The sequence below is a fragment of the Myotis myotis genome, unplaced genomic scaffold (genome assembly GCF_014108235.1).
Source record: "Myotis myotis isolate mMyoMyo1 unplaced genomic scaffold, mMyoMyo1.p scaffold_m19_p_18, whole genome shotgun sequence".
Taxonomy (NCBI): Eukaryota; Metazoa; Chordata; class Mammalia; order Chiroptera; family Vespertilionidae; genus Myotis; species Myotis myotis.
The window spans coordinates 25,508,809-25,534,654 of record NW_023416322.1 but is presented as its reverse complement, the minus strand read 5'-3'; the positions used below and the strand labels follow the sequence as shown (position 1 = coordinate 25,534,654).

The 25,846-nt window shown below is 40.4% G+C and overlaps 1 protein-coding gene across 10 annotated transcripts in view; it reads left to right on the top strand.

Annotated features, from left to right (window-relative positions):
• Positions 1 to 25,846, top strand: part of DNM3 (dynamin 3) — a 377,759-nt gene that overhangs the window by 319,287 nt on the left and 32,626 nt on the right. For all 10 annotated transcript variants that reach the window (XM_036342917.1, XM_036342912.1, XM_036342907.1 and 7 more), the window contains one exon: positions 21,575 to 21,739. In XM_036342917.1, the coding sequence (XP_036198810.1) occupies positions 21,575 to 21,739 (165 nt within the window). The remainder of the gene's footprint in view (positions 1 to 21,574; positions 21,740 to 25,846) is intronic.

Genomic DNA, 25,846 nt, shown 5'->3' with positions numbered 1-25,846 from the left:
CCTGGGACTCCCACAGTTAGTTATCTCTCTGTTTCATAGAAAATAATCAAACGCAAAGCTTTAGTTTCATCACATTTTTAAATGTTTATTTCTTAAAAACTATTTTTCTTAGATGTATCTTGCTTTCTTATTTGAGGTTCCTTCTGAAAGGAAAATTGATTATGCTAGAGAAAAAATGTTAGGAGACAAAACACTTCTCAGACAACTGTGAGTTAAAGACTACATAAGAGAACTAAACATTTTGCCCCCTATCAGTTTGGCTTCACGGGCATTTAGGGTGGAATGGTCATAAATCAAGCATTTCGAAAATCTCCAAGGCAGAGTGAATTGAAATTTAGCTCTCAGTTTCTATACTGATAGGGAGTCAGAAAATTAGGCATAATTTTGAAGAGCAGAGAATCTAAACCATACAACACAGACACACACACGCTGTTAACCATTAGAACAAGTGCTCCTCATCAAATTTACCAAACATTTAATTGTCGTTGTGCCCACTTCACTCATTCATTCCACAGCCATTTAGTTAGCGCCTTCTGTGTGTCTGGCACTGTGTTTAGAGTTGGGTGCATAGCGTGAAACAATCCTGTTCTTAAAGAGTTCCCAATCCACCAGAAGAGACTGATAAGAAAATCATTTACTGTTACCTGGTATTGCTGTAATTGTTACATTAGGAAATAGAGATAAGGGGTACCTAATTACGTTTTCCTACAAGCAAATATGTGGGTCAGAATATGCTTTGAAAAGGGAGTGATGTTTGAGATGACTTTTAAAGGGTAAACTAAAAAATCTGGGAGAAGGCTGAGGTGAGGGGAGTGGATCCAGGCGGAGGATTAGTGTACATGAAAATTCAGAGAAATGAGTGTGTGCTGGGGGAACTGAAGATAGATGGCTATGACTGCATGAGTCTGTATGAAGGTATACAAAGGAGGCTGAGGGGTGGGGACGGAGACAGAGGACCAGTCTTGCTGAGCTTTGTGTGCCATGGACAGGAGCATAGACTTTCTCATAAGAATACTATGGGGTCATTGAAGAAATTTAAACCTGGGTTCATTTTTATATTTTAGTAAGAGTGTACTAAGGGTGAGCAAATTGATTATGACCGAGGACTGAAGATTAAGAAACTTTGCAATGGAAAATAAATGTTGAAATGGGGACAGATAGACTACTTTCAATAAAATGACAGACCAGATATCCTGGTGTACACACCCACACCATTATAGTTAAAATTGTGAATGTAAAATTTGTTTTCAAATGCCTTGCCAAAATGGATTGAGAGGAAAGGATCCCCAGAAGCCAGGAAATGATGTGAAAGTAAGAAACCTGAGATTGTGAGCAAGTGCAAAAGCTGGTTTCATCCCAAAGATTTCCTCCAAACTCTGGGGATGGTGAGCCTTCATCATGGTGACCAAAGAAAGCCTGGGAGCAGGTGTATAACTCAGGACAGTCTTAGTTCTAAGGACTCTACTAGACTGTTACACAGCCTGGCACTATAAAAACTGCAACCTTAGCATAAGGGGATACTATAAATAAACCCATTGTCCAGAGGATGGTGCAATGAAATGATCCTTTATTGACCTTGGCACTAAATGGGAGGAGGGCAGTGGCGGAGACCTGCCTTCAGACAGTATAACCACAAATCTGCCCTTACTTGAGTATAACGTCTGAATTCATTATCGTGTGTTATGAGAAACCTCAAGTACAAAATTTCATTTTCCTGGGTTAGTAATACACCAGAGAAACTAGCAGAAGCAAACATAAACTCTCTACGGGAAAATGCAAGTTTAACCCAGGTCTTGAAGAACTCCCTCTAATAGAGTTCCAATAATGAAGAGCTCACAAGGAAGAAAGGAAGGGGATCAGAAGGAAACAGCTGCTGCTGAGAACCAAGAAAAACAACACACAGTGAAATCAGACCACTAAAGAAAAGATACTGGCATTATTAAGCACAGAAATAAAATTTCAATGTTTAATAAACAAAATAGAAACTTGTAAGCATGAGCAAAAAGATCAAGCAGACTGGCGGGGAGAAACTTCTAGAAATGAAATATAAGCATTGAAATGAAAAAAATCAATTAAAAATTTCCGTGAAGCAGATTAGACATAAGCCAGTTGAGAATTAGTGAACTGGACAATCTGTGGTAATATCAATACACTGACCAAAATAAAGCTCAGACCAGAATAAAACCCACAAAGAAAAAAATTGAGATCATAGTTAGAGTAGGTCTAACATCTATCTAATCAAAGTTCTAGAAGGAGACAGAGCATGGGGAAAAGGCATTAGTCAAGGAAGAAATAGCAGGATGTTCATAGCAGCACTGTTCATAATAGTGAAAATCTGGAAACAACCTAGATGGCCATCACTAGGAAGGCAAATGAATAAATTGTAGAATATTTTCATACGGGAATATTAGCATTCCAAACAAGTGAACTACAGTACATCCAACCAAATGCCTGGGTTAACAATATAAGTGAAATAAGATTTTATAGAGAATATTCCCTTTTTGAAATTAAACATAACTGAAAAAAATAACTCTTTAAACTCCATATAGATGCAATAAAACAGTAATAACAGGAAAGTGAGAGAATGATGATTGTTCTCACTGATGGTTACATTGGGTGGCAAAGGCAGGTGGATTAGTTGGTAAAAGGCACCATATGCAAATTATTTTAAAAGAGGTAGCTAATTCTTTTTGGTAATGAATACACGGGTGCTTATTGCATTATAAAAATAACTAATTAAAAATCTAAACAAAATTGATCCATGCATTGACCAATGATAAGAGTGTGCCATGAGGTACCCTGTATAGTGTGGTCATGCTGGACAAAGAGATGATTCACATTTTTGGTGGGACAGAGAGGGACAGTGTGAGATTGCATCATGCTACTCAGAATGATGCACAATTTAAAACTTATGAATTGTTTATGTCTGGAATTGTTTATTTAATATTTTCAAACTTTAAGAGGTTGACCCTGGTTAACTGAAGGGAAACCAAGGAAAGTGAAGCTGCAGATGATGGAGGACTTTTGCACTGCTTTTCTAAACTGTGCAAACATGATAAACATAGTAGGCAGAAATTTGTATATTTTTACCGTTCAACTAATCACTCTGCCTTCTTTTAAATAGAGAAGATAAAAATAAAAGCTATTATAGAGTGTCTTCCTTCTTCTGATTGGTTGTTGGCAGTTGACTTGGTGTTTCCACTCTTCTTTAGGACTTTTTGGTATGATAATAATATGGTGAAGTTGCTCGAATTTTTCATACCCTTCCATTTTATCTCATTGGCGAGTGTATTTCATATAGGTAGACTATTCTTCCTGCTAGTGATGTAATATGCTGATGATTCCAGGGAACTGGATTTCTTTTCTTTGCTAATTTATATCGCATTCAGACTTTTAGAAGATTGCTTAACTATCACTGTAAAACTAGAGAGAAAGAGAGTACTTAGCTTTGTGGAAAATAAATGTAAAAACAGTTTTCCAAGGAGCACAGCATTGCCTCAAAGTAGATTATTTTTCAGAATCTCGGGGACTGTGCCATGCTACAGGACTGTTCGGAGGAGAAAACAGCTTTGGTTCTTACATTACACTTCCTTTGTGTAAAGGTGTTTGCTCTCCTTTATACAAGACACAATTCGTAAGATCTTTTCATGTCAGCAGGGAACTCATCTATCTGCACATCCATGGGCCCTGACGGCTGTTAACAGCATGGCGTGACACTGCTGAGCAGTTCAGGATGCAGGAGGGGGGAAGGAGTATCCTCCCATCATTCCCAACTGAAACAACACCAGGGAATGTAGGCAGGCGGAGTAGAATTACCCAAAATGGCCCCGGCTGAAATTCCAAGTCTCCCAGAGACAAAAGTACTATTCACCTCTTCTTCCTCCGGACGCCTGAAATTCATTTGCATCCACTGACATCCTTTAAATTATTACCCTCCTGGGAAAATCTGAACCCCCTCAGAGAACACTTATAAACATTTAGTTGTTTCTGATCAGACCATCCTGTGGTATCCCAGCAAGGAGAAATCACAGCCAGAAATATAGCAAATGTTTCCCATCTACATTCTCTTCATTTCGGGGACTTCCTGCAGCAGCTTTAAAGTGGTCGGGATCTACTTTATGCTTTCATGGTCAAAATCCCCAAATTCGGGCTCCTCTCTGACCCTTTCGAACGATAAGTCTAAAAGAACTTCTTGTGTCCAAAGAAGATGTAAAATGGGAATTAGCAGGTTCCCAAAATTCAGCTGCAGCGTAATTGGCTTTCTGCAGATATCTGTTAAAAATGTAATGTAATAAATTTTAGGTGGTGGTGTGTTTTTTTGTGTTTTTTTAAGTAAAATTGTTCAGCAACAAGAATTTAGCATTTTCAAAGCAGCCACGTGGTCTGTTGCCCAGGACTCCCTTAAAGATTATTTTGCGAGGCTGTTCGACATCTGTCAGCATTTTCAGCATAAACCATCAGCTCAGAAAAATTCTTCAGGCTGAAACCTGATACATCAGGTCTCAGCTCAGGACCTTTTATGTGTGTTCAGGAAAATAATTTCAGCTGTTTTTGAGTTAGAGCGATAAAAAAAAATGTCATACGCCATTTCAAGACACACGCTTAGTTTATAGCTAGGTGAAAGGAAAACAGACTTCTCCCCAACTAACACAAATGGGAAACAGCTAAACCTTCTGAGAGTCGTGAAGTCTTCTTCACACCGTATTGCTGAAACAGCATGTCTTTATTGAAACTCTAGTGACCGCATTCTTGGTGGGACAGTATTTGGAACACTGCCCAGCTTTAATTCCGGAGGTCAGAATGTGCTTACCTCTTGGCAGCTGAAGATGAATGTCTTAAGTGACAAATTCCAACCCTTCAGCCCCACAGATCATTGTACAGCCAGAGAGGCTAATACAATAACCAGCAGCTTGCCAAAGGCACTGCGATCCACGGGTGGATTGTGGTTTTGCATGGCTTCGACATACATTACCTTGACGTCTAAAATTACTTCTCAGAGTCCAGCTGTGTGTGTGAGATACTGGACTTCATTCCACTGGGTGATCCCATGTAGCCCACTTACAGCAGGAATGCACTTTTGAACCGAAAACTGTCACCACAAATCTATCTGTGAGTGCAGGAATTCGTGAAGAGTTCCAGTATCTGGTTTGTAAGGATTTGCCGATGAAGGTAGAGAGAATGAGTCTTAAAATTGTTACTGCATTCAAGATGGAAAAAGCATTGCAATGAATGAGCTCTTTGTATTGATATTTTTGAGTTGACTGTTTGGAATGTGAACTTTTTTCCCTTTTTATGTGAATGTTAATTGGAAATAGAAAGCTACAGTCTGAGCAGCCCTGCAGCCTCCCAGCCTTCTGTGCCAGGTGTCTGTATTTTGGAACTTCTCTGAACGAAGGAATCCTAAATCATTACAGCATAACCCTCATGGAAAAAAACTTCAAAACTATATAAAAACAATTAAAACTGTACTAAAATCAAGCATATAGAAATAGAGATATAGATAGATATAGATTAGATATAGATATAGATATAGATATAGATATAGATATAGATATCTCCTTGACTTAATAGGACTTTCTTCCCCATAGAGAGAGGAAAATGTCTGCGTTTTCCTGGTTGATTTATGCTTACTGCATATTGAATTTAGAGTTTCAAAAGCTGAATTTCAGTTCCAGCCCTTCAACTAACATTATAGGAACTTGGAAAAATTAGGCATCTTTTTTGACTCTTAGTTTCTGGAAAAGAAATTTCTAATGTCACAAAGCTGGCCAAAAGCTCAAAACAAGTTATATCAGTAGAACAATTTTCAAATTATACACCTCTACATGTATACAAACTATATGTTCATATTTATACAAATACTACACAGTACTGTTACTAGCATCCAAGGAAAGTAAAAGTCTACAGGTCATGGAATCCAAGTAAAACTTGGCACACACACAAAAAGTGGTGGTTAAGTTATAAATTGCTGCCCTAACCGGTTTGGCTCAGTGGATAGAGCGTCGGCCTGTGGACTCAAGGGTCCCTGGTTCGATTCTGATCAAGGGCATGTACCTTGGTTGCGGGCACATCCCCAGTAGGGGGTGTGCAAGAGGCAGCTGATCGATGTTTCTCTCTCATCGATGTTTCTAACTCTCTATCTCTCTCCCTTCCTCTCTGTAAAAAATCAATAAAATATATATATTTTTTAAAAAGATATAAATTGCTTTTAGTATTAACCTCTCATTCCACTTATTCATGGTTTACAAAGTGTCTTGTAAGATCAATAACTATTCTGAACAGCTAATAATAGTGTCAATACATAGTAGTGCTTAACACAATGTGTTGATGTGCGTATGTTATATGAAACATTTTATTCTGAAGAAAAAGAAGAGACCTAGCACCAATCAGAGCTGGCCATCTTTATTATTCTAAACTGTACTAATCTTAGTAAAGGATCTTTACAATAGACATGTGGAGTTTGATTTTCAGCAGGTCTTTAGGCTAGCCATCTTGACTTGAAAATATCCAGAACTAACTGGGACAGTGTGAGAAGTACTATTTTAAATTCCTGATTGAGCTTTCAAGAACGATGAGAAAACCCTGTGGTGTGGAAATAAAAAAGATTTGGAAAGTAGAGGGGTAAACCTGTGGTGAAGCCACAGCTGTCCATGGGGCACTGGCCATCACTACCTAAGAGCTTTGTGTTTATGCAGTTATATAGCCAATTTTGAACTCCCAGTGTGAGGACAGTGAACATAGACTTGGAAAGAGACATGCACTACTATTTCTTGCATGCTGGTACAAGCCAGTTCCTACACATGGCTGGATGTATAACTGAATAAATTCCCAGAATGCATCACAGAGAGAGAGAGACAGGAAATGTATATGAGCCGTGAAGTACAGCCTGACATATGTTTAATCATCACTTCCAGAAAAGGGTGAACATTTACCTAGAATTGATGTAGGTCATGAATTCTAAGATCTAGCAACACCACAGGTCACATGCAGGTTCACATTGTAATGGAATTGTAGAACACCAAAGACGAAGAGACAATCTTAAAAGCATCCAGAGAAAAAGTAGAAATCAACTTCCAAGGAACAAGAATGAAGACTTCTTAAGAGCAACAATGGAAACCAGAAATAATGGAATAATCTTCCAACTCTAAAGAGAAACATGGTTGACCTAAAACTATGAAACCTAATGAAAGTATTATTGTAAAGTCATGTCAAATAAAGACATGTCAAATAAAAAAGACATGTCAAATAAAAAAGAGTTTACCACAAATTGATGCATGAAAAAGGAACTTCTTAAAGAGCTAATTTTGGAAAAAGGAAAATCATCCAGAAGGAATATAGACAAAGAAATAGGCAAACATTTAGTTAAATCTAAGCCAACATACTAGTAAAAACAACAGCAATAATAATGTCCGACAATTAAAAGTTATGTGAACAGTGAGTTTTATTTGCCACAAATACTAAACAGCTTATTATGCATTTTATTATATTACCACTTATGTAAACAAACAATTGAATAAATAATTGAATAAAGAAGGGAAAGCTCTTCTCTACAGCATAATTCCAGTTCGTACATTTAGAAGTGAAGATGGAAGTAGAAAATCACCATGTGTCAAAAATTTCCTGACTGTCGATCGTGTTGTGCGTTTTTATAGGATGTTAACATTTTGAAGATTCTGGGCAAAAAGTATACTGAAATTCTTTGTATTCACTTTGTGGCCTTTTTCTATGACTGAAATATTTCAAGATGAAATTTTAAAAGTTAACAAAAAACAAAGACAGGGTTATGATCGTTCCCCTCAACCTTCCCATCCTTTGGAGAAAGGCCATTGACTAGTGCGCTCCTCTCACACGCCTATCCCGAGACATGGATGCGGGTGTCAGTAGAAGGGGCCACGTGCAAGGCTCAGAAGGAAGGAAATGTTTGAGCCTGAAGCACAAGGTCCCCGCTGTGTCCGATCAGCGTGGTGGAGGCTATTAAAATGCCATCTTGTTCTCCCTCTCACCCCTCTCTCTTCCTCTACCTCCTCACTCCACATCCCAGGCTACCTTAACCCTATTGGGAGGATATACAAGGAAAAGAAGAAGAAAAAAATAATGGATGGTTGTATTCCTTGGCACACGAATAATAGTTTCCCTTTTGGGGCTTCAAGAATAAAAAATGAGAGGCTTTAAATCTTGCTAACTTGCGCAAGAATGTGTGTGTGTGTGAGAGAGAGAGAGAGAGAGGACGGGAGGGAGGGAGGGAGAGGAGAGAGAGAGATTGAGACTCATGCATAGATAAAAATGTAAAGTACCACCATGGAAAGAATGATTTTCAAAACCTAAAGCAGAAGAAAACATTATTCCAGAATAAGCTGGGTTAGAGGCCAGTGGGAAAAGACCAGCAGAGAATTTTGGCTAGAGCTGGGTGAATTAGGAAATCCCCTTTTCATAGCTAACTCTAAAGAGATGAGCCTTCGTTGCCAAGATGTGTTTATCAAATGTCTGAGCTATCTCTCGGGCGTGAGGTTTGGTTTAGCTGTGTAGGAGAGCTCTGTATTTTTGTTTTAGCGGAATCCCTGCAAGACTCTGAGCTCCCTTCCCTGACTCAGAGCAGAGTGAGTGCTGGCAGGAAGCCTGTTGCCATATAGCTTTGCCTCTGAGCAGGAGCCTCTCAGCCTGATACATTGCTTCTCACAGGCGAGTCCCAGACTGCATTTGTGAGATAAAATAAGTTGAAGTGAGAAAAAAATATTGCCATTGGTAATTCCTTCCACTTACAAAAAAAAAAAAAAAAAGTGGCAAAATTTCCAAGCTCGTCTGGACTCCCTTCTGAATCCAACAGGCTATGGAATTGGCATAAGGAAAAACCACAGAGAGAGGAGCCGGGTGCGAATCCAGGCCACATGCCTGGTGCGCCTGCTGCGTTCTGGAGCATTCTGTGTTCCATGAGCTGTCCTCTCTCGGGTCAATCGCTGGTGACTCAGACAGAGCCTGGGGCATCACAGAATTTACACTAAATATCGGATGGGCGTCTGGACACCTCCACCCCCACCCCAACATACACACTTAATCAGTCTCAAGTTGTTCAGCTTCCTCCGTAGGTGATGGGCCTGCTGGCTGCCGGTGTTGACTTTGGCTGTAGGCCCTCTAGACCAGCCAGCCCCTGTGTAAGCACTGTCTGCCTCAAGTGCTTTGGGGCGAGCTGCCTTCTAGAAGTCCTCTTGGTCTTCATTGTTTGGCCAGCCCTACATTACTATATTTAAAATCCCTCAATCTGTGTTCTGTGCTATGAGATAGTGAGGTGTAGAAAATAGCGGCTCTGTGAATCGTGGAGAATGTTCAGTCTTCATTTCTATAATTTGGGATTAGGATTTTCAACCAATGTGGAACTTATAAAGTTGCTAAGTTTAAACCAGAACTTGGGGGTGGGGATTCATAACAAACTATTCTGCTCGTGCTGTTTTAAAGACTCCTGGTGTACCTTTTTATTTTTCGCTCACCATATGGTCTATTCAGAAAAGTTGTGTGTGTTTTTTTTAAAGTAAAACATTAAGTAGCTCTTGGCAGAAGGTCAAAACCAGCAATGCAGGGAAGGTATTTAAAAGTTTTTTAAGTGTGGCTATTTGTATAAGCAATAACTGAACATTTCTTACGACTCGGGAGGACTGTTTTCACAGTCTTTCATGGAAATATTTCTAGGCGATTTCTGTGGCTCTTTTCCTTGAGCTCATTTATTTGCTTTTGCCTCAGAACAGAGCGTTTTAATGAGTAGTTTTATGAGCCTAACCTGCGTTCTGCAAGCTCCACATGACTGGATTCCTGTTACACATAACCTTTGCCCTATTTTCCATTAAAACACAAGACTTTCCTATAATCGACTCCGTGCTAAGACCTCAAAGGGGGAAAAATGCAACCGATACTTTGGTCTGCTATGCAGACCCTGCGATTAGCATGTTTTTGAAATACTTGTTGTTTCCTCATAGTTTCCAAAATGATACGTATTAATATTTTAACCTCAGAGTCCCTTTCCTAAAATGCTTATACTCTCATCTGTTGCATGCTTTTACCACATCCCTCTGAGTAAATAGCTCATTCAGCTGTCTTGGTAACATCAAGGCAGGTACAAAGCAAGATGAACTCCAAATCATTTTAGGAATATGAACTTTCAAAAAAAATAAACTGCATAGTCTCTCCATATTGTATATAATTGCAGGGTCAGACAGTTCCTTCTTTACAGCCCTGACTCCTTCGGTTTGTGTTTTCATCCCAACGCAGAACAATGATTCCCCTCTTGTACACAGTATCTCAGATATTCTTATATGGAATGGCTTCTTTTTCTTTAACCTGAAAAAAAAAAATCCACATTTGTTTTCTTTTTCTTCCCGACCCCCTTCCCATGCTTTAATCCGTTTTGCTGATATCTGCTCAACATTCAGGTTCTCCCTTTCATTTAAGCAGGGAGCCCCACACAGGATGCGGGGCCCCTGGTGGGATCTGGGCAGCACCCAGAACAATGGAGCCATTGTGAGCAGCCCCTGAGCCCCCTCGGTCATGGTCACGCATTCCAGCCATGTTTGCCTCTTAAAACTACACTGCGGATTTAAGGTAGTCTGCGGTTCTTGTAACACCTAGCTTCTTTCTCTGCCCTGCCAATCTGTCCTCATGTTTAAATCTTACTTTTTTTCTTTTTTAGGACAAGGAGGTTACTTTTTAAAATAGAATGAAGTAAGTTTAGGGCAAATGGAAGGAAATCGACTTCACATAGCAGGTTATAAACTTAAGGAACTCATTATAGTCCCAGAAGGTGGTACTGCAGGAAATGCAATGAATTCAAAAACCTCTTAAGCCCAATTTATGAATGAGATTCATAAATGGCTACTAAAAAAGCCAGGGCTATGCCTGATTTTTACAGTCGAAATCAGAGTGGCTGCAAACCCTCCCTCAGGAGATCTCTTGAGATCTGTCCAGAGGACTGACCTTGAGTCTGGCCATGACAGGATTTCCTGACTGTCCTGTGATGGCCCTTCATCGGTCCCCCTAAGACCTAGACAGACTCCTCAGGCCTCTCCTGGGATAGGCAGTGTTTTGAAATGAAGACTAGAGGGAAGCTTGGTAACTTTTGCTTTACTGTTCAACTATCTGCCTACCACAGTGCCAATTATGACTGTCAGGGAATGGTGACGTCTGCCCAGTGGAAACTCGCTGAGATCACATTTGGATCTTAAAACGTAGATACTTTCTTTTATGTGAAGTCAGGGCCTCCTTTCTCCTGGGAATTGGCAGGCCTGAGACCCTAAATAGCATTTCCACCCCACCCTGCACTCCAGCCTCAGCAGAACCTTCGGGCCCCTGACCCCTTCTGCCTCTGCCCAGGCCCAGATGTCTCAACCCAGGACATTAAAAAAGACAGCTGCTCGGGCCTCAGCCAAGACCAAGTCAATCACCCATGGGTGGGGCCAGGCGTCCGTGCTCTTCGCAATCATCACATCCTGTTCTCAGCAGCCACGCTGAGAGCCAGGTGGTGTTAGGAGCTGTCCTCAGCCTGACTGCCCCGCTCATCATCTCTGTGTCCTCTGGGGCGTCAGTCTGCACGGCCCCCACCTTCCTACCTAAAACATCTCCTAGTGATTATGGTGGACCTGCCAGCAATACGCAACAATGCTGGGGCTACGTGCTGTCTGCTGTCTCTGTCCTTCCAAAACTTGGTGCAAAAATCTGGCCTCTTGTAAATTCATGATACCCAACACTTAATGGACCTTTGCCTCCTCTTCCTCAGCTCTTTGTTCACTCACCTGGCATGTCCTCCAAATATCATCTTCCTACATGTCACACTTTCTGCCAGGCCAGCATACCAACTCTTTTTTGGGGTGGGGAGAACATTAGGGCCAAGCTGATGAAGCAGCCCAATACACTTATCTCCAATTTTGTTAAACTCAGATGTCACTTACCAGTAACTCATGTCATTTATGTCAGGTAATAAAAATGGTCCACCTCAATGGACCCCTTGCTCTGTGGAAGGCATGATGCTAAGTACCTTTCTGATTATCTCATTTATGGTCTATACCATAAAATATATAAGGTGCTAATATTGCCCCCCCTTACAGCACAAAAATTAAGACCCAGAGAGGCTAAGGAACTTCTTAATTTCCCCCGAAGTCATTAAACTAATTATTGACAGAGCCAAGGTGTAAATATAGGTCATCTGATTCCATAGTTTATACTCTTGCTATTCAAAAAGGTCCCCCAGACTGAAGTGGGTTGGGCATTTGGGGTAATCTGTCTACTTGTATTTGAAGAATGCTTTTAATGTGTGTTTGATCCAGGTGTTTTCCTTATAGTATGATGGATGTAATAATTTGAAATTCCCCTGCAGTTTTACATTTGTTAATAATAAAAGCAGGAATTGCTAAAGCACAGGTTACTCTTTATGAACTTGGCTGTTTATATCATGTCTATCCACATGGAGGGGTTAGGCCAGACCTGGTGACAGAACAGAGAGGATGGAGATGGGTTCTTTCTGACTGAGACGGGTTCCCTTTCCCTTAGAGAATGCTGTGAAGTAAAGATAATTCATTAGCCTGGGGCCAGCATAACTACCCACCAGACCCTTCCTGATTTTTTGCTTCTCTGAATTCTTACAGCATTTATAAACTCTACTAAGCAATGTGGCAAAGACCCACTTACTGTCGTGTGTGTGTGTGTATGTGTGTGTGTGTGTGTGTGTGTGTGTGTGTGTGTGTGTTGAGAGAGAGAGAGAGAGAGAGAGAGAGAGAGAGAGAGAGAGAGAGAGGGAGAGAGAGATTTTTTATAAAGAATTGGCTCACATAATTATTGAGGCTGGAATTCCTATAATCTATAGATGGGCTGGCAGGCTGAAGACTGTAAGGAGAGTTGATGATCTGGCTCGAGTCCCAAGGCAGTTTGTGTAGAATCATGAAGAGCTGATGTTTCAGAAGTCTGACAGGCTGTCTGCTTGAAGAATTCTCTCTTGCTGGGGAAAGCTGGTGTTTTTGTTCTATTCGGGCCTTCAACTGATTGATACGGCCCACCCACATTGTGGAGGACAGTCTGTTATTCAAGGGCCACAAATATAAAGGTTAATCTCATCCAGAAATACTGTCACAGAAACACACAAAATAATGTGTACAACAAATACCTGGGTACTGCCAAGTTGACACATAAAATCAACCATCACAGGTTGTTATGTTTATCCTTATTTTAGCTGTTCCCATTTTCTGGAGACTTTTCTCTTTGGAAATATCCCAGTTCCTATTTTGCTATTCCAAAGAAATGCTGTGATTTTTTCTTTTTCACTAAAGAAATTGGTTTCAGTTTATTCTAATCTCAGTTGTTTTTAGAGAAAGGGTTTTCTTTATAACAATGTTAAGTTTTAAACAAACACGTGTATTTTCCCCAATAGTTAATACTTGAAAAATCATCTTGGCCCTTTCAAAATTACTACTATCTGAAACCAAAAATGATGATGGGAGAGGTGATTATTTTTAAAGAAACCATTTAAATTATTCTGTTTAGACCATGATTTGTTTGGATGAAAGATTATTTTATGGTAAGCAACCCCCATATATAAAGATTGAACCTTCCAAAAATAAATATTCATAATTTTAGAAAAATTCACAGTAAGATTGCTTAAATAGCAACATTCAAAATGTGTTTAAAATATTTAATATATGAATCTTTTATATTAATGAACTTACCTGTTATATAAAGCAATACAGGCCTTAAGACAGATTAAAAGGTAGATTGGAATTAATTGTTCTCAGGACACAGTCCATAAGTCTTCAGATTTTCCTAAGAATACTAATGCTCTCATTGTTTTTATTTTTTTTACAGTTGCAGATAAAAGCAATTGTTTCAGTGCAGCTTAAATGCAAATACAATGACTGTCAGTTATACGAGGGAAGTCCTCCCACCCCTTATTCCTCAAATCCTCCTTATTCCTTGCTGTCATCACCCAATTCTTTATTACAGACTTAGCCATATACTGGCACCACCCAGAAATATATTCTCTCAGGCAGCCATTGGGCTGAATGACAGTTTAAAAAAAATTGAGTTACATCAAATTAAGATATGTTTGTTGTTCTTTTTTATTATTATTATTATTAGTTAAGGTATTACAAATGTGTCCTCATCCCCCCCATTAACCCCAACCTCTCCCCCCCCCCCCCCGCCCCGCACACTCATGCTGCATCCCCCTGTTGTCCATGTCCATTGGTTTGGGTTTGTTGTTCTTTTTAATCAAGTTAGTATCTTTAAAATCCTGAGGGCTTTTTTTTAAATGGCTGTCTAATTTACCATTAACCTTAAATAGTTTTGTAATGTTTATTATGATGCTGATGAGCCATGAAAAGAGACTAAAAGGTATAGGAAGAATAAGAAGATAATAACAGGTAGAGGAACAGAATCAAGGAAGAATAAAGATGAAAATAACATAAGCAGCGCTGGTCAGTTAGACTCAGTGGGTAGAGCGTCAGCCTGCAGACCAAAGGGTCCCAGGTTCGATTCCAGTCAAGGGCATGTACCTTGGTTGCAGGCTCCTCCCTGGCCCTGGCCCTGATCAGGGCTCGTGCAGGAGAAAACCAATTGATGTTTCTCTCACATCAATGTTTCTCTGTCTTTCCCTCTCTTCCATTCTCTCTAAAAATCAATGGTAAGAATATCCTCAGGTGAGGATTAAAAAAAATAATCCTATATAATAAAAGGCTAATATGCAAATTGTGCACTCAACCTGGAGTTCCAACAGGAGTTCGACCAGGGAGCAGGGCGGCCAGCCAACCACCACGGCCCCATTAGGGGCAGGCTGGCCAGACCCCACCCATGCATGAATTCATGCACTGGGTCTCTAGTAATAATAATAACAACAACACAATAATGAATAATTCAAAATAAACATTTCTCTTTGAAATTAAAAAAGAAAAGAAAAGAACATAAGCAGGCAACATTGGTCCTGCCTGCTATCTTATTGGTTGTCTACTGAATGAACTGGACCAGATTAGCTCAGTGTTTTCTCCTGTATTTCTCTTGCATTTGGAGATGCACAGAGATGCCCCCTTAGCTTCCCAGCATCTTGACTACAATCTAAGCTCGTATCTGTAGACCTCAGACAGAGTCAACAAGATCTTTATATCCATTGAAATACTGGTATAATCTGGATGCAAATAGTTCTTTATCCTGCTCAGGCCAACTCACAGCTACAGGGAGAACCCACTTTTAGGAATCCAAGAGATCTTGTGGATAGCAACACCCCAGTTATCTGGGGCGCAATCTGTTGAGTTTCTTCTGAAACAGAAATCCAAGCCCTCCGGAAATGTGGGTTTTCCTTCATTTATTTCCCAATATTCAAGAAGCTCCCCCTACATGGAGGGAACTGTGCTAAGCACTACGGGTAAAGTAATGAGCATGTTCCCTTGTCCCAGTCTGCAATCTCACCGGCTCCTAAGGTCCAGCTCCAGTGTTGCCATCTGTAGAGACTCCCTGAAGCCCGCCCACCTGAGCTCATGGCGGTGCCCTCCCTGCCTGAGGATGGCTCCTGAGCCAGGCCTGCCTTCTTAGACGGCCTTTGTATCTCTCCCAGCCCCCTGGGACTCTGAATAAATACTGCCTGTTTTACTGAATGAAATACCTGTCACAGTCTTTCTTGGAAATATTCCTGGGTGATTTCTGTGACTCTTTTCCAAGTTTGCTCACCTGCCTTTCTGGCCTCTGACATCAGGGGTGGGAGTGAAGAAAGGTTTTCGGTGAAAATGTCTGTCATGTGAGGCTGGAAAATGCAAAGCTGCGTTGCATTTATGTATATTTTCCACATTCATTTTAGGCATATTAGAAGGGGCAATTACTCCTTTCTTTCTAAAAATCGAAAAGAGTTTAAATTTGCATTATGAATTCTGTGACTCCCCATCATATCCATGCTGCTATCAGAACTTAAGATTTACATATAACCGCATATCTACTAGTATTTTCAAAAGCTGAAGAGAATTTCAAATGGTTTCATTGGTTATTCTGGAATGCTGCATCTTTTTCAAGTGTTGAGACTTACAGTTACCATGGTAACAGTATTTTCATAACAGTGGCCTGATTCACCACAAAAGAAGTTAAATAATGTGTTTACTCTTTGTTTAAGGTAGTGAAAAATGGCATAACAATAAGATGCTTAAAAGGGGGCAAGCTTTGGCTATCTGTGAAAATCAGTTTATAGATGATCGGCCACTGCTGCCCACTGGTGAGAAGATATGCCACAAATCCCCATTAGCTCTGTAGTAGGTTTATGTACATATTGGTGCCAGGGTACTTCGGATTTCCATTATTCCATTTTTAAAGAGTTGCAGTCATCAGCCTCATTGGATGGTTTCAGTGATCCTCAAAGATGCCTGTGACATAATGAAATAAGAGATTTAAGGAAAGTAACCAAAGCAAATCACATGAAAAATACACATCCTGGTCAAGCCTAGAGCTGCTGCAATGGATGCTTTAAGGTTTGCTGGAAATTATTTCTAATTTGACTATTTCATTCTCTCCCCTCTTAACATATTAAGACTTTAGGAGAAAGCTTACAAATTTAAATTTTGTAAAACAGCTTGCTTTTGAATGCTGTGCAAATAGTTTTGTAGGAAAGTTGGGATATCCATTTTTATAAGCAGTTTCACATTTATAAGGCTGTTATTATTGTCTTATTGTTTAAGTTGCATTAGGGTTCTCAAAAGCTATTAGGGAAAAAATGCAATAGGAAGGCCTACCCATTGTATTTTTCAGAAGAAAGCTGGTTTTCACAATATTATTCACATTTTGTAAACAGCTTCAATGAACCTGCTCATAAAAGGTTAAATGTTTGCAGACCATTCTTTTTTGCCTCAAAGATCAGAGACAAATTACTATTTTTATTTTACATTCCCTTGATGAGGATAATGCTAAACATCTGTTATTCCAGTGCTTAGACTGCAAAGAATCCTATTGCAATCCTGTAATTTAAACAAAGAAAAAAAATACAGTTATACACAGTGTACATGCAGAAAAGAACAGGAGAGAGGATTTGGTTAGAACTGACTGGGGTTAGAGAAAAGCAAGAGTTTGCTGTCTGCAATTACTCAGTTAAAAGAAAAATTGCATCTATGTACATTTTTTGAATTCATCTTAGGCATATTAGAAGGGGCAATTACTCCTCCCTTCTTTCTAAAAATCAGAAAATAGATTAAATTTGCATTCTGAATTGCGAATCCCATCATATCCACGCTGTTATCAGAAGACTTAAGATTTGCGTGTCTACTAGTATTTCCAAAAGCTAAAGAGAATTTCAAATGGTTTCATTGTTTTTTCTGGAATGCTTTTTCTTTTTTAAGTGTTGACACTTTCACTATTCAGGGTTCTCCATTCACTCTGACACTTTGCTTAATTGCATCCGGTTTCAAAAAGTGAAAGTGAGGGTCTTTTGCATATTTTGGTATGCAAAAAATAAAGCAAGACTGAATGCTAATAGTGTGAAATGGAGAAATTCAGTGTACCGCTATGAAAATGTGGTGGTGATATAATTTTCCTGGTGTTCATATTCCTAGAGGTTCTTTTTCATAAATACTATTTATTCTGCTTTTCATTCAGTCATTTATTTTTTGCAAATGTCAGTACTTCAGGGACATCTTTTCCTAGAAACTCATTTTGCATTATTTTATCTGCGAAACCAACTTGTTATATTATGGATGCTGCACCGTTTCATAATACTTCTTGATTTTTTTTATACATAAGGAAAAGTAAAAATTGGTTTAACATTGCATTCATCTTAATTTTATTGAATAAATCAGCTCTCAGAGCCTCAACATGTTCTTCTATATGTTGACAAAGTGGTAGCCACCTCCTGAGGTTGTAGATCTTCTATGTAAAGTGTTTAGCACAGTCCCTAGAACAAAATAATGTTTCTGAGAGGTGTGGTGTGTTAATACCGAAATGCCGTCACCCCCCACTGCTAAATACAATAGCAGAATTCCATTATGCTTCAGAGGAGAGATGAATGGTATTGTATCCATTATGAACATTTCTTTTCCTTATGTAAAAGATGTTTTCCTCACAAAGCTGCAGGGCATCTGTTCTCATTTATATTCATAACTTCATAATCATTTTATCATTCTTACTATTATCAAGTAGTAGGGGATCCAAACTCATCAACTTGGAGTTTCTCTGGTCTCCAGTCTAACAAGCAGTCACCCTTGGATACCCTGAAATGCACTGGACAACTTCCTTCATTTAGGCCAGTGGTTCTCAACCTTCCTAATGCAGCGACCCTTTAATACAGTTCCTCATGTTGTGGTGACCCCCAACCATAAAATTATTTTCGTTGCTACTTCGTAACTGTAATTTTGCAACTGTTATGAATTGTAATGTAAATATCTGATATGCTATATGTGTTTTCTGATGGTCTTAGGTGACTCCTGTGAAAGGGTCGTTCGATCCCCAAAGGGGTCGCGACCCACAGGTTGAGAACCGCTGATTTAGGCAAATCCCTCAGTGGTTGTTTTTTTTAACAACTGCAATTTAGTCTCCACATATTAGCCAGTTGAATAAAAGTATTTCAAATTATGCCATTTCTTTAGGCTTAAGCCCTTCAGCTGATTCCCACTGTCCTCAGAATAAATTTAAAACTCCACTATGGACAGTCTATTACATGAAATGTCTGCCCACTCTTCAATGCCATTTCTCCATAGCCCCCAACATTTCAGCCACATGGGCGTCTTGTCATATTTTAATGTATTCCAAACTTTCCATAGTACAGATATTGTCCTTCCCCTATTCAACACACACCTATACCTCTCCCCACCCTTTTCATGGCTAATTCCTTTACATACTGCTGGGTCCTTTTCTATATATCATATTCTTTTTTTTTTAATTGTTTTATTGCTTAAAGCAGGGGTCCTCAAACTACAGCCCTCAGGCCACATGCAAATACAAGTATTGCATTTGTTCCCATTTTGTTTTTTTACTTCAAAATAAGATATGTGCAGCGTGCATAGGAATTTGTTCATAGTTTTTTTTAAACTGTAGTCCGGCCCTCCAACAGTCTGAGGGGCAGTGAAATGGCCCCCTGTTTAAAAAGTTTGAGGACCCCTGGCTTAAAGTATTACAAAGAGTATTATATATGTCTCCTTTTTTTTTCTCCCCTTGACCTTCGCCTAGCCTCCCATACCCCCCAGTGTCTTGTGTCCATTGGTTATGCTTATATGCATGCATACAAGTCCTTCGGTTGATCTCTTACCCACCCCACGCTCCACCCTCCCCGGCCTTCCCGCTGTAGTTTAAACTCCTGCTTCTCCTCCTTCTCCCATGCATCAGGTTCTGTGCTGAGAAGGGGAGATAAACAAGACCCCAGAGATAATGGAGGGAAGCATGAAACTAGGCTGGATATTAAGTAATAAAAGTGAGCATAAGACACAGATGAAGTCCATTGTGGGGAGGGGTGGGGGGTCTGAGGGCCATCGGGAGCTTATCTAGAAGGAGTGGTGGTAGGCCAGGACTTTGAAAGATGAAAAGTCTTCACGGGTGAGAGGAGGGGATCCCAAGGGGCCTAGCTTACAGAAAACTTATATAAAAAGTATACCCTTTGCCATCTGTATATTGAATTAAAAATGTTTTATGCTCACATTTTTCACCTTAAATTTTCATACTGTGTGCTAAGAGTCAAGCAGCTCTCTCTTATCCCATGAATGTTCAGAAAGGAAAGAGGGAAACTAACATTTATTTATTGAGCACCCACAGTGCCCTTGGCTAGGTCATAGCATATGCATTGTCTCATTTAGCTTCCGAAAATTTGCCAGAGAAGCATATCCCCATTTTAAAGACAGGGCAGCTGAGTTTCAGTGACATGAAGTACTAGTAGCTGAAATGTAGCCACACAGCCAGGAGGTGATAGAGCCTGAATTTGAACCTCAAGTTTTCACTTTCAAATGCAAAACCCTCAGAACCACACTGCAGTGGCCACTGATTCTTAGAATTCACGCTCAGCCTGGAGCACATATGTTGTGGTTTTTTGCCCAGGAAAGAAATTTGGGGATATGAGTGGCTTTTCTCACTGCCATGGCTGACCTTTCCTTTGTCACTTTACCTATTTGTCCCAGATTCAATTATGCTTATATCACAAATTAATAAGTGAAAAACTGTATAATACTTGATTTAATTAGTTCAGCAGCCAAAGACCATTAAAAAAAAAAAAAAAACAGTATTGGGGAACAAATGTCATTGTTGAAACTTCCAATACCCTATCTTGCGGTAGTAGCTGTAAGATGCCTCAGAAATGTCCTTGAAGTATCCTTGAAGCATGGGGTCATACTCTCAAGACTGAAAAATGACTTGTGTTTTAGAGTGAGTACATATTATTTTAATATTTTTTTAAGTATTGGATATTTCTGAGCAAGGGAAGCCTATGTAAATGATTAGAACCAATTTCTATCTTTGTTGTTGTTGATATTGTGGCCTTCACATATGCATATTGATTCAAAGGAAAAGCTTGTCATTTATAAATCCATTTAAGCCATTTAGCACAGTTCTTTTCCTAGAACGGATTGGATGATTGAAAGCCTGGCAGATCAAAGTATGTACATATCCAAGGAGAAGTATTTCATGTTCACATTGGAAGCAATAAATTATCCCCCCCCCCCTTTTTTTTGCATTCGTAATTAAATCTTTCCAAATGCTACAAAGCAGCCAGACCACTAACAATATTTGTATCATGTTCTGGGGCTTAGCTGGTTCAACCTGACTTGAAATGGAGACCATTTGTTCTAAAATGATTTCAGTGCCAAGCCAATAGGTCAGCGTTTAATGACGAAGATGCCATTCCAGCCCAGCCTCTGGTGGGGAAGCCAAAATTAATTAACTCAAGTCCCGCTGTATAGAAAACAGATGCTTCTCTCCTGTTGCACAAATAAAACCTTTGAGTATAGGTGTGTCCTATTTTACTCAAAGAGTAACAAGTTGGAAGTTAATATTGTACGTTTTTCACAGTGGAGCCAGCCTTGGGTAGTGATGACAGAAGCCTGAATTTACATAGCGAATTCCAGCAAGTGCATGGAAAAGTGAATTATCCTCTATATCTCTTATTTTGGGTCCGGGCCAGGCCTAGGAATTTAGTTTTAAATCTGGGCTGATCCAAATGCAGATCCATTTCAGAGAGACCTGGGAGTCAGTTCCAGAAAACACCAAGGTTATTTCTAATCTACAGAATCCCTGGGGACCCCTCCCAGAAGTTTACATCTGCACATGTTTGGATTCCGTTCTTGGGCCAGCTTGCAAATGGCTTATGGTTAGATTGCTCTCTAGAGGGATGTTGTTAGGTGCGCTGTTTATCCGGTTATTCATCTCAGCATTCATTCAGAATTAGAATACTTGCTTCTCCTAGACTGTGACAGACTACAAGAGGACTAATAACTGCCTGGTTATGATCTCTTTTTAGAATTAATGGCTGTGCGATAAAGATGTTACCAGCTCGTCATGTAACTACAAGTACAGTAAACAGAAGTTGATCATCTGATTATGTCTGGTGTTTTTCTTTCTTCCGAACGAACGTGAAATAATCCATGTTTCCTTTCCTTTCCGATAGACTGAAAATGATGAGAATGGCCAAGCAGAGAACTTTTCCCTGGACCCGCAACTGGAGAGGCAGGTGGAGACCATTCGCAACCTGGTGGACTCTTACATGTCCATCATCAACAAATGTATCCGAGACCTAATTCCAAAGACGATAATGCACCTGATGATCAATAACGTAAGTGATTAGAAACCCTCTCACTTTCACCTCAAACCCTTCCTACTATGGACATTGCTCACATTCTCTTGAGTCTCCTAGTGATATATTCTGGATGATTTAAACACCTACTGCGGGTTCATTATTTTCCATGGCAAGTTGTAAGTGGCCGACCAGTGAAAGAGAACTGAGGAAAGAAAATGTGAAACTCCTGGCTACAATGCTAGGGTGTTCCCTATTGGATCCTAAACCTGGTTCTGCTGTAGATTCTGTTGGCCTACGACTCCTCACTGAACTTCTTTGGGTGTTTCCTCCATATGTAAAACACTACTCATAAAATGTACCTGGTTTAGGGACTTATTCCATTAGATAGTATATATGGAAGTATTATGAAACATTTAATTATAAGAAGCTATCATGGGTGCCTATTGAAGAACTTTTATAGCCTTTATCCATATTTCAAGACTCCTTTCAAAATCATTTTCCTAAACATGACACTCCATTTGTTGTTCATGCATGCATTCCTCAACTGTCAGAAGCTCTAAGCACTCATGTGAACACTTTTGTTTTTAACTCTTATCTTCACACATACTTCTCGTGTTCAAACAAGGTTAGTGGGATGCTTTGAAGTATCAGGAGTGGGTGAGCAGTATATGGAAAACTTGGAAACTCTGAATTGTGTTCTTAAGCTTGTTCAACGGCCTGCTGTGTGACTGGATGGAAATCGTTTTGCTCATCTGAGCTGAAGTCACTTCTAAACCCACAGTAAGAACACCAAGCTGCCTCACGGAATTGTCAGAGAACATAATGAATGGGACCATATGCCATTTTGAAAAATATAAAGTACTAAACAAATAGTCTGTGTATTTTTAAAATTGCCCTCTTAACTTTGCTTGAGCGAGTTCAGGTTGTTCTGCCATGGTATATCCAGGCCCTTGCTTATTTAAACATTTCCCTGATTGAGTATCATTTATCTTTTCACTGTTTTGCCGAGAGTCATTAGGGCCGCCATCGGTTCAAACGCTGCTTTGCTCTGCACTGTATTCAATCATCAGCACAGGAAATAGCGCTTCCTGTCTAGAGCTACAAGAAGTAGCTGGACACAAATTAGTTAAAAGGAGAAAAAAGACCCTATTGCAAATCTATGCCACTTTCACCTTCTCAAGAAAAACACACACGCACATACACAAAGAAATGTGGGTAATTGCCCTGGCTGGCTCCTCCCTGATGAGCTTGCTTCCCTAGTGAAATGGCTATACCCCACCTAGCGGGCAGTAGCCATGCGGGGAGAGCTCTGCTCAGTGTCCAAAAGGGACCTCACATAAAAGTCATGGGGCTGTCCACTTCAATCAAGGCACCAGGTCAAACGTTGAAGCAGAGGCTCATAGGAATATGAAAAAGTCACAGAATGCTGGATTCTTACGAAATTATGGTTCTCTTTGTTTGAAATCCAACATTTCATACCAATCTGAAGACAGTTTTCCATATCTAGGACACCTGCTTTTCTTTATCATTTTACCCACTTTCTTACTATATATGTAAAAATAAGTATGGTTTTATATATTGTTTAAATTACGTATATAATTTTGTATATGTAAAAAGTGTAAACACCCTCTTCTCCATGGACTCATACCCTCACGGCATCGTAGTGTGCCATCGTCTCAGCCCTTTGTGCCTGTTCCAGAGTGCCCTGCCGAGTACAAGGAACAGAGACGTGGTGAGTACCCAGCACGTGCCACCCACGGTTGGTTTTTTATTTGATTTGAAGTGAAGAGAGCTTCAAGCGAGAGAATTAACCAAAGAATCACAACCAGAAAAGGAACACGTTGACTCCTCATTCTCAATTCCATCCACTCACCCCTGTGGCTTCTCTGAATGGCTTTGGGTGGCAAAGCTAAATGTCCTGCAAAACCAACGGTGGCCTCACACGGGTCCTCCCTTTGTGGACTGTCCCCCGTGGAACGCGGTGCTGCGGCTTGTCGCCTCTGACATGAGCACGGCCACTCCGCCTCCCGAAAAAGAATGTGTTTCAGCCAAGTTTCCTAAGGCTCAGAGTTTGGTGGGCAGTTTCCTTTGAAAGTTTACATTAAGTGCTCTGCCACTCAAGTCTCCATATGGAATTGTTTAAGAAGTTTAAAGCCAGCAATAAATGCCTCGCCTCAGACATACTGTAAGCCTTTGTCTATTGAAATGTAGCAGCTGTTTCATTGCTTAAACATACCAGGTAACAGCGACACAAAGAAATAGCACATTTATGACAGGCGGTCACTCTGGATGGGCTGCAGTCAAAAGCAGAGTTTGGTTCAGGAATTGAAAGTGAACGCACACGTGGCACCCCATGGCTCACGCATTTGGGCGGCCTTTTCTCGGTAGCTCCCCCACCAGAAGTTTTCCACCAGAGAATTACGAACGTGGGCCCAGCTTTGTTCTAGGAAAGTGTGTGGCAAAGTGGCACATGATGCTGGGACTAAACCCACAAAACAGCCGCACGTTGGGTACTCACATTTTATAACAAATGGTGAAACTGAGGCTTTGAGAGATTAGCTTATTCCAGACCGCACAGCTGGAGTTGGCCGAATCATGATGAAAACCCAGGTCTTCTCATTCAGTCGGATCTTCTCTCCAGTTCAGCAGCAGAAAATGCATATGGCACGGATAGGAAAACCATAAGTCAACCTCTTCAAAGTAATGGACTCCGAACCCCATGGCTTACGCCTGGGGTCTCTTCCCAGAGGTCCATATGCCATGAAGATTTAATTAGGGTTTGTTGAAATACGAGAAACAATATTTTAAACCTAAATAATTTAAAACATTGTTCCTCATATTTCAACCAGACCAGATAATGCAAAATAGAAGGTGAAGGTTTTATGAAACTTTTGAAGAACCAAATATGGAATCTAGAGGCCTTTCACCCGTGGCCATGGACTGCGGCCTGGGCTCCTGGACCCTGGAGACTACAGCCCCTCTCCTGGGTGGCTGGCACTCCAGTGGAAAATGAGTAACACGTGCCCTCGTTTCGAAGCTGACCATCACTTTAATGTCCATGGAGCAGAGTGTTATTTTAAATGTTCATCATGCGAGAGGAAAGTGCATCTTAAAATACCAGAGCACGGATTTGTTTCCACGGGTCAAGAACTCAGCATCCTTCTGCAGAAAGAGATCCCGACCAGGCCCCGAAGGCCCCCCACCCCTGCTCCCCGACCCCCATCACTCCTCACCAGGGGTGACGCTCTTGGCTTCTTACAGTTCTGCCTGTTCTCAAACTTTGGGATCTCACAGGACAGAATCTCACAGCCATTTAGTGTCTAGTTGTTTAACACAACATGGTGTTTGTGAGTCAAAGGATGTGACTTTTTAAACAAGGAAAACATTGTTGGTCTTTAGCCAAACTAAATCCCTGGAAGACGAAGAAACGAGAGAATTGTGAGATCTCAAGGATTCACAAAATACTAACCAAGTTCCTCTCCAGACAACGCATCCTCAGGCTGCCAGTTACGTTTTCATGTGTCTTTGTGTGAACGAGAGCCCCCGCCGTGTTCCACACTGTGGCCCTCCCGTCTAGAAACAAAGGGATTTTAAGGAAATGGTCTCCTTGGTAACAATATTGGATGAAAACTCTAGAAATGTCTCTTCTATTTGTGGAGGCTTTAAAACGGTCTCAGCTAAAGACAAAGAAGGGTTAAGATCCAAAAATATTGCAGGTTGCTAGAGAAGGGTTAAAGCAAGAGAGAGGAACCATATGGAACATTGCTAATGACCTCACATTCCTTTGCACCGAGGCGGACGTGTTGCAGTAGTGCCTGTTTTTCTAGCCCATGGAGTTTGAACTGGAATGAGGTTTTGTGTGTGAGAATTCTTTTGTGAGCCATACAAAGATGTATAGGTTCTAAGGTGTTATAATTAAAAGCATAAATCTTATTTTGCATCTCACATCCAAGTAGAATTCGTGTATGTCACGTTCTGTGAGGGTATTTTCTACATGCTGTTCCTCTGAAACGGACCTTGGTCTCTAATTGCCGTGCAGAGCCCTTGGTTTCGGTGTTTGTCCCGTTGACATTCAGACCACTCAGAAAGTCCCTGAAGTGTCTGGAAACTCCCCTAAGTACCCCCCCGCACCCCTCCGCTCCC